This window comes from Amphiura filiformis, chromosome 14 (assembly GCF_039555335.1).
Source record: "Amphiura filiformis chromosome 14, Afil_fr2py, whole genome shotgun sequence".
In the NCBI taxonomy this organism is placed as follows: Eukaryota; Metazoa; Echinodermata; class Ophiuroidea; order Amphilepidida; family Amphiuridae; genus Amphiura; species Amphiura filiformis.
Window position 1 is genome coordinate 12,109,131 of NC_092641.1, and position 9,764 is coordinate 12,118,894.

At 34.0% G+C, this 9,764-nt stretch overlaps 1 protein-coding gene across 1 annotated transcript; it reads left to right on the top strand.

Moving 5' to 3' along the window:
* Positions 1–53: 53 nt before the first annotated feature.
* On the top strand, positions 54–4,887 carry LOC140168921 (lactadherin-like). The gene is made up of 4 exons (XM_072192237.1): positions 54–192; positions 1,946–2,107; positions 3,731–3,879; positions 4,592–4,887. Exons 2-4 carry the CDS (start codon positions 1,966–1,968, stop codon positions 4,736–4,738), a joined length of 438 nt encoding a protein of 145 aa, XP_072048338.1. The 5' UTR covers positions 54–192; positions 1,946–1,965; the 3' UTR covers positions 4,739–4,887.
* Positions 4,888–9,764: the final 4,877 nt, after the last annotated feature.

The window sequence follows — 9,764 nt, forward strand, 5'->3', positions numbered from 1 at the left end:
GTTAATTAATCCGACGATAGTTCTAACGATTGGTTGTTTATTTACAGACTTTCCCTGGCAACACTGACAAAAATACCGAGGTGAAAGCAACTTTTCCTGCGCCAGTTCATGCACGTATTGTACGTATCGTCTGCCTGACGGCGAGGGGTGCCGTTTATGGATTACGATTCGAAATACTCGGATGCAGTAGTGGTAAATGTTATTAAGCTGTTATTTTATTATAATATTATTTATACTGGCATCAAATATACGATGATCATGAAAATCACAAAGAGAATAATTGAAGAGGGTGATGAAAGAAGTATCGGAATGTCAAAAATTTATTATTAGAACATTTCGGGTAAAGTTTTTTAAAGTGTCCTGTGTACGAACTGTGTTCAATCGGTATAAATCAGTTAATCCGGGTTTTTTTCAGTCTTCAGTATTTTAAAACTTGAACCCTTTTATGTCATGAATTATTTTTGACACCATTCTCCAAGTTGGGTCTTCAGTTTTCTTAATGCAGCTACGTAAAAGACATTCTTGGATTTAAGGAATCCTTTGAAAATGTGTGTTTGTTTTTTCACGGCAGTGAAATGATGCCACTTGCACCCACATCTCATATGCACAGTTTATCCCTTACATACCCTGTGTCTTGAATAGCTATATGTGGATAACCAGTGTGGTTAAGAGGCTAGGAAATAATTCCTAATATCTCATACCCTGGTTTGTATGCCATTATCTAATCTTGCCACACATGACAACTTAATATTTAGCCTTACACCCGGGAAAGAGTCTGTTAAGTGGAGGAATTTCTTAGCCTTTTTTATAAACATGTTTTCAATTGGCTTATAGCCATCACATGCTGACAATACACATAACTGATTGGTTAATCAAAACTACCGTTTCATGGTCATGCCTAATCACAATTTAACATATCATCTGTAATTAGAAAACTATGCAGCAGGCGATTTACTTCAGAAAAAGTTTAATATAATTACATTGCACAAAACTAAGTCCATTATATATAGTTAATTGAATGTTTATTGACTCTTGTAATAACCCAGTTAATTGAATGTTTAATAACCCATGTGTATAAACCTGTATAATATTGGTGTTCATATACAAGCTGGACCATGACCCTGACATAAAAATTCCTTTAAAAAAGGAACGGGGCGCCCAATGTGAGCTTGGTCGTGATGTGGTGAATTTCATGGTGTTTAGATTTGGCATTAATTATCTCTTGCAAACCCGGTGACACCTTATTATAGAAATCAGACCTGTTGATAGGTTGTAAGAGGGGATAGCCTTTTCCAGGCATAAATTGGGCCATATATAAAGAAAGTTTTGCTACTTTGCAACGCAATAAAAAACTAAATGCAAAATGAGGTTTTTAAGAATATTGTTTTCCAGAGTCAAGACGCAGGTATCATCATTAAGTCTCATATCACTTATTTATTGTCGAATAAGTGCAGAGTAGGTTAGATATGAATATTAAATGTTAGACCAAAGTAGCTCAAAGTACATGTACTATACACCTGATCCGTGAACTTGTCTTTTTTAAAGACAAATTCTTGTTTCATGGTTAATATTGACTACCTTTCTTGTTCTATATGGTATCCTTTTTTCGAAATTTAGGAACTCCGAACAATAGCCATTAAGGTTACAGCAATTAAAAAAATTGTGGAATTCTAAGCTTACTTTCGACAAACAAGTTAAACCTCGAAATTGAAGTAAATTTAATGGGGTCATGGTTGGGGAACCTCTAAAATTACGAGGCAATCTGAAGATGATATGCAAAAACGTGGTACTGTGGAAAAGCATTGCAGTGCACAGTCATGAAAATACTCTGGTTAAAATGGTTAGTTTGCTGAGCTGCAAGTTAAAATCAATGATTTAAGTTGATTGTATTGAACATAAGAAACTATTATCTTTGAATGACCTCTGATGGACTTTTGCATAATAGATTGCTCTCACCATCTGGGCATGGAAAGTGATGAGATATTAGATGCCGATATTACAGCGTCGGCGACAAAAGAGGGGTACACAGCCACGGACGCAAGGCTGAATGGCATTGGTGCCTGGGCAGCAGATGATTTTACGATTGAGTGGATTCAAGCTGACATAGGTAAGTCACATCAGTAGCCACCGCTCCTGTTAAATTGGTAACGTTATATTGTTAGAAACGTTGAGGGCGATATTTAAATAAGAGCAAGAACATGTAAATCAATGACGTCACGCCATCATCAATCAGATATCTGATGAAGTCTGTTGGTTTCGGACGCAACGTTACAAGGTTTAAGTTCCAGTATGAGACTTAATTTACAAAATAATATAAATCAATGGTTAAATAACAGAACAGATGCACCGATTTGTACATTACTATTGCGTTCTCTTTGTCCAGAAAATATAATGTGTAGGTGAATAATAATCAAATAAATTCATGCAAATGAACAACTCTTCATGTACATACTCTGCATGTGACAAGAGTTGAGATATTTAGGGTTTGTGCTCGTTTTAACTGCTTCCGATTACTCTATTGAATGAAAATCTACGCCTATAATATCGCATCATTTATCATTATGCACATGTACTGCGTATGTTTGCTGACGAAACCCTGAATAAGTGCAAGGTACTGAGGCCCTTTTCAAGGTACATGTGTCCCTGAAAGAACTGTATCGTCGGAAACTTAATTTGCCGGTATTTTAATGCACAAACCAAATATAACTATATGGTTGAGGAATAAATCAACAATGAGATACTTTTTGAATTTTGACAATTCTGAAAATATAAGAATTTTACAAAACCATCTTATTTTTAAACCGTTCCACGGATTCAAATGTCAATAGAGGCCGTCAACGTGACGTCATATGCCGCCATCTTGTGGGTACACGCTGTGATGGTCGTTCGATCTCCGTGCGTGAACATCAAAATCACCGCGTTGACGCGTGATAACAGCTGCGTGGCAAGCTGCGCCCTGCGCGTAGTGTCCGACGCATGAACACGCAGATCATTTGTACCCACAAGATGGCGAAATGCTGACGGCCTCTATTAATAATTTGTATTACGAGTGCTGCTCACTGTGAATGTGGCGTCTATATTCTGTCATTGATTGGTATTTGAGTCCGTGGAACGGGTTTATACTGATGCGGAATATCGTAGCACGACTGCTTTGTCTAATAAATTTGTCTTTTCACAAAATTCAAGAACGGAGGGATCGGTTGTCAAAATTCAGAAACTATGTGACAACTGTTTATTCCTTTAAGAGGAAGCCTGGCCAGAGCAGTTCTTCTAAGATGAACCAAACCTATCTGGTTATCAAATTAACCAGTGGCAATTGACAAGTGACTTAGCTTATGCCTATGTTTTTAATATACCATGACAGGGTAATCGGTTTGGCAATGTTTTCTTAACATGATCAAGGAAATTTCACTCCCTGAAGGTTTGGTTCAACCCCGAAGAACTGCTCTGGCGGGGCTTCCTCTTTAACGACGTAAACTATTATTTTTTCTGACAGAGTTCTTTTAGGGGCACCATGTAAAGAGCCGCTTATTCTATTCATTAAGCTGATTTAAATAGATACCCTGCTATACTAAGATCATACACAAAAAAGTTAAGATTGAGTATACCCGGAAAAAATATTGAATAGAGTTAGGTTAGAGTTAGCCATTAGCTGTATCGTAATTCTTTGTGATAAAGCTGCCTTCACTGTGTAATTCATAAAGCGTTGGTTATCGATTTGGTAATACAGGTTACCAGACTTATGTTTCGGGTGTAATAACTCAAGGTGATGGCAATGACGGGAGTTGGAACAGTTGGGTAGAGTCATTTAAAGTGTCAACTTTCTTGAGTACTAATGACACCGAGGTGTTTGTTATGAATCAAGATGGAACCGAGATAGTAAGTATAGTATAAATTAGGTTTTGGCCAACGGTGGGATAAAAGGTGCTACTTAAGGTTGGTCTGAACTCTGGAATTATGGAAACTTTCGGGCCGCATAACTGCTAAATTGTTGGTCTAAAGTATAAAAGTATAAATATTTAGAATGGCAAAGACTTGATAAGTTCATCTGTGGGGTCAAATTTGGGCCAAAATGAGCGCCCAAAATCCCCCCCCCCCAAAAAAAAACAACTTTGAGAAATTTGCACCAAAAATGGTCAAAAAAATGCTGAATTTTTATCTAGTTTTTAAAAATTAATAACAACAAAAATGTTTAGCCCAAGAATTTTTTTGTTACGTTTAACGAAAAAACCCGTTATTTTTGGCATGTTGGGCCAAAAATGGCATTTGTATTTAGATATTTCACACAACGTTGGGTAATATTGACCCATTTGTAATACTAAGAGAAAGTAAAGTGCCTCCAAAGAAACCTCATCAACATAATAACTAATCCCCATGATAATTATAAGGATCCCTCATCAATATATTTATGAATCTGACGATAATTATAAAGATGCCACATGTTAATCAATCCGGTGATAATTATAAGGAACTCCCATCAACTTGTAAAATATTCCGACAGTAATTTTAATGTATTAATTACCATCATCAATAGGTTAATTAATTCGACGATAGTTATAAGTAACCCTCATAAACATGTTTGTTTTTACAGGTTTTCCCGGGCAACACCAACAAAAATACGCCAGTGACAACAATTTTTCCTGCAGCAGTTCATGCACGTATTGTACGCATCATTTGTCTGACGGCGGGGGATGACGTTTATGTATTACGATTTGAAATACTGGGATGTAAAATGTAACCTTCGTTGTAATGCAATGTGGAGCTTGGATGTGCTCGCAATAGTAGCATAAATGAAGGTCTCATTTTGGAATGTTGACTTTTTTCTTGTTAGTCAAGAGCTTTTATTAGCAAACAGAAACATTACACTATTAAAAAAATCACGGCTGTGGAGACAAAAACGGTGATTGCTAGATGTTTGAGTATAAACCCTTCATTAACTCTGACGGTTATTTGATATGATCATACATTAATTTTTCTAACAAAACATTATATAATGTTAAATTCTAGACCTGGACAATACCAAAATTTATCATACTAATATACACATATATTTTGTAACTATTTTCAACATAGATTTTCATTTCTATTAAATTCAAATTATTATCTTTTTCTGCTTTTTTGTAGCAATTTTTATTCAAGTTGTACATTGGCGTGGAAATTGAGGGCGCTATTTACATATGTTTTAAATTCCAATTAGCCAATTATATGAGTTATTACCTACATTTCATAATAAAGGTTTTTTTGAAAATGTTCTTCCTATTTGTTAGTCTTTTTCGATGTTTGTTTGTTTGTTTGTTTAAACGGTCGCTCTGTGTGGAGACACGCTTGGGTCCTGATGGGACCAGGACCAGGCTCAAACATAAATGCTCAAGCCAGACTAAAAAGCTATAAGGATGCTGACCTGTATGGAAAGAGAAGTGAGAAACAGATGTTCCATTATACAAGTGTTAATACAAACAAGTTTTGATATAAATAGCGCAACTATTGTTCACCTTTTCTTTAAAATGACTACAGTTTACATGCCATCAAACAACCGTGCCAATTTTTAACAGAAGATTAATTTAAGATTAAAGATAGAGGAGACTCTTAACTATACATTAGTACCAAATATTACTGTATATGACTTTTGTAATTAAAAAATGGGGGGGTGCCTTCGTAGTACGTATTACAAAACATGGCTCAGTAGTTCTATGTAGGGTTAAATGTTTGAGTATAAATAACATCCAAATTTATTAATAGATTCCTGTTCATTGATATTCAGTTTGTTTCGAAGCTCCTGGTTTAAAGTATTGGCTTTTGGTGATATCAATTAATGTCACTTATTGCGTCCCAGCAAACACTAACACGTTGTAAAAATGTTTTAAACATGTTATATTTTGGTTCGGCCGCATCACATACTGACGTATTCAATCAATCAATCAATCAATCTTTATTTTTCATCAATCTCATTACAAACATTATAGCATTATTATATACAATTATTGTGTATTAACAAGATTTGATGAAGGTAGGTACATCACAAAGCCGAGGCTTGATAACGATGTACCAACCTTTTAATTAACAAATAATTATAATTTAATCAAAACAACGAATATACACATAAACATAAATAAATAAACAAAGAACCCATCTTAATTTACCATAATACAATTTTAAGCAAACAAATATTTTAGCAGTAGTATAGTATCAAGTAGTATAGTGAATAACATAGAGTCAGCACAATATGAATTATAAGAACCCATCTTAATTTACCATAATACAATTTTAAGCAAACAAATATTTTAGCAGTAGTATAGTATCAAGTAGTAAAGTAAATAACATAGAGTCAGCACAATATGAATTATAAGAACCCATTTTAATTTACCATAATACAATTTTAAGTAGGCAAATATTATAGTAGTAGTGTAGTATCAAATAGTATAGTGAATAACATAGATTCAGAACAATATGAATTGTGACATTATTTGTTATCTTTTAGATACCTTATGTATTCGACATTTTTTAAATTTTTGAGAAAATTGGTACATTAGTTTGTTATTTTCTACTCTATATATTCACCAAAAACCGTGCCGCAAAGTGGCTTAATTAGTAATATATTAATTACTTTAATTATGTCGTATTTACAAAACCTTGAAATGTCTGTATCACATAGCGACGTATTTGCCGATCACCTTTACTGCGCAAGCCCAGTATGTTATATCTGCAATTTGAAGAATTTGCCGTTTCACATAGTGACGTATTTGCGCGACGTATTTCCGCGACTTTGTCATTGCACGGTAAAATTGCTGTTATGTCCTTTTCACATAGTGACGTATTTGCGCAACTGTTTCACATACTGACGTATTTGCACGACGTATTAATGAAGAGTTTGTTTCCAAAAGGCGCTAAATCCAACGGCTGCTTTATGAAAAATTCAATTGCAGATATTCCTAAGAGTACCAGTAAACTTGCCAATCTAATAACATTGGACCACTAGAATAGTTCTAACAATTCTTTGGATATCTTTAAAAAATAATTGCAAATCTCTTTAACCTCCCACGTGCGAAGACAAAAACAATAAATATAAAAGAAAATAATATTTTTTGTTCCAATGGCAGCTATTTTAAAACGTTGCATTGGAGAATTTTTAGGGGACAAAATACTTAGAAAATAAGATAGAGTTACAAACATATCCATTCCAATTGTTAAATGTCATTTAAACTTTTAAAATGTTAAAATATACCATAAAAATGTGACACAAGGCAGCTATTGGATTTAGCGCCTTTTGGAAACAAACTATTGTCATTAATCTTTTTTTACATTTGACGTATTTTATTTAATATTGATTTTTTGCTGAATACGTTATGCGCTGATAGTGATAAGTGAATAAAATTGAAAAAATGGCATATTTACATTTGCTTTAACCAGGTTTTAATCGACAATATTGATTTCACACCAAGAAAAGGTTTTCACTATATGATGTATAGTTTCTTGGTATCTGACAAGAAGTGTAATAAAAATCGGAGCAACCTTTAATTTTTGACCCCTGTACAACTTGTAACTTTTTGGATTCCGCAGGTCCAAATTAACAAAGGGTTATTAACTTTTATTCAAAAATGCCTTATGAAAACGGAATCATTGAAATTTTGTCTAGACTACAGAAGTTGGCTATTTTGTGTGATTTCTGCATAGTGTCGTATACCGGATAAGTTGCTATAAACTGTCCGTTCATAACCCAAGGAATGCCTATGGCAATTCGCCGAGAGCGGGTAGCGACCCACGCAAAACAGCTTTGCAACGTTGAACTATCAATAAGGTGGCCCTCTGTAGTCTATACATTACAACTAGGGACAATGCCAAATCACGCAAAAGGCGGGTCTTTTAAATTACAGCAAAGGCATATGCTTAAAACGCCCGAGAACAGCAAAAGTACATTGTGTATATGGCTAGTTTTGATCATGTATAAATAGTAGGTCCAGGGTCTGCATTTGATGTCGTTGGACAACAACTTTAGGAGTTGAAGGGTAGCATCATTATTCTGCAAAAATGGCGATAATGAAAAAGCAGTTATTACATATCAGTGACATTAATCATCTCCAAAATGAAATGGATTAAAATATAATGACTGGTCACATGTGAGAGCTAGTACTTAGTGCGATGATAACTGGTGCAAATCAAACAACAATCTGCGCATGCGTAGCTGGATGACCGATACAACATGCTGGAAATGAATGAATATTGCAAAATTCATGTAAATAGGGCTTAAAACATTACAAAATGCTATGTAAATAAAAATTTAATAATTCACGTAATTTTTTATGGATGATCTCAACCTCAAATGAACAGAAACTAAATTTCCCACTCAATCAATGACCTCTCTCTCTCTCTCTTTCTCTGTCTGTACCACTACTTTTTGTAAACATGTAACAAGAATAGAATAACACTTAATCACGGTTTAACATATTTTTTGGGAAACTACCGTTTTAATGTTTGGGGATTGGTCAATAGACTCATATTCAGCCAGTGACTGTAGACCATTGATTTCATGCTAATGGTGTTACGTAATCAAGTGTGTGATATATATTTTATAGTCTGTTGTTAAAAGGCAAAGGTACAATGTTTATATGATCCCAGAGAAATGCCATGAAAATAATTCAATATGGGGTTACCAGTCAACTCTCATTACATACTGACTGCCCCTGGTATTATAACCTATTAAACAAAACAGAATCTATAACGGAATCTGATTATAGTCAAGCCGAAGGTCGATAGCTCAGTTTCGATTTCAATTGGTTTTAAGGGATGGGGTATGAACGTTTGGACAGTATTTATTGTGGGACATTAGAGCACATCAGACATATCGAATTCATTCTGAATACGAAGAATGTCCTTCTGATATCAAATAATTTTGATTTTTTGAAATTCGCAATGTAATACACATTAATGGCAAATGATTAAAAATTGATATTTTTGATATTTAACAGTACTCGAAGTAAATTTTATAAATCTGATGATTTATACTTAAAGTGTATGTAGGTGGGATGAAAAGCCGATGATCAATTGAAAAATTTGTCCTTGCATATTGAAGATATAGATTTTATCCCCAAAACACCAAAAAATTAGGTCTTTTGGGGAAAAAAATCCATATCTTTAATATTTTCAATTGATCGTCGGCTTTTCCTACCAGCTACATACACTTTGAGAATATATCATTAGATTTATAAAATTTACTTCGAGGGCTGTTATATATAAAAAAAAATGTGAAAAATATCAAATTTTAATAATTTGTCATGAAATTTGTATTATATCGTGAATTTCAAAAAATGAAAATTATTGGATATCAGAAAGACATTCTACGTATTCAAAATGCAATTCGATATGTCTGATGTGCTCTCATATCCCACAAAAATACTGTCGAAACGCTCAAAATGCTCAATCCAGATCTCTTAAGCTTTCTGTTTTGTTAGATTTTTAAAGAGGACAATGAAGTAACCTCGAGTGCGCCAATGTAATAAATGAAAATTATGCGAGTTTCAATTTCAGTACAATCAAATCACAAGCTTTCATGTTGATTATAATCTAGTAAGAAAAGAAGTCAAATCCGGACTGAAAGAAGTATGGAGAAGGTCAGATTTACACCAATCAATAGATATGAAAGTCTACTCCCATGGCCAAGTTCTATGAATGTAACTAATTGTTCTTATTCCTTAATTTCGCTTTTGGTATTTGTTCTGCTTTAAGTATAAAAGTAAAATAAAAATCAGTAGTACAAGTATACACAAGGG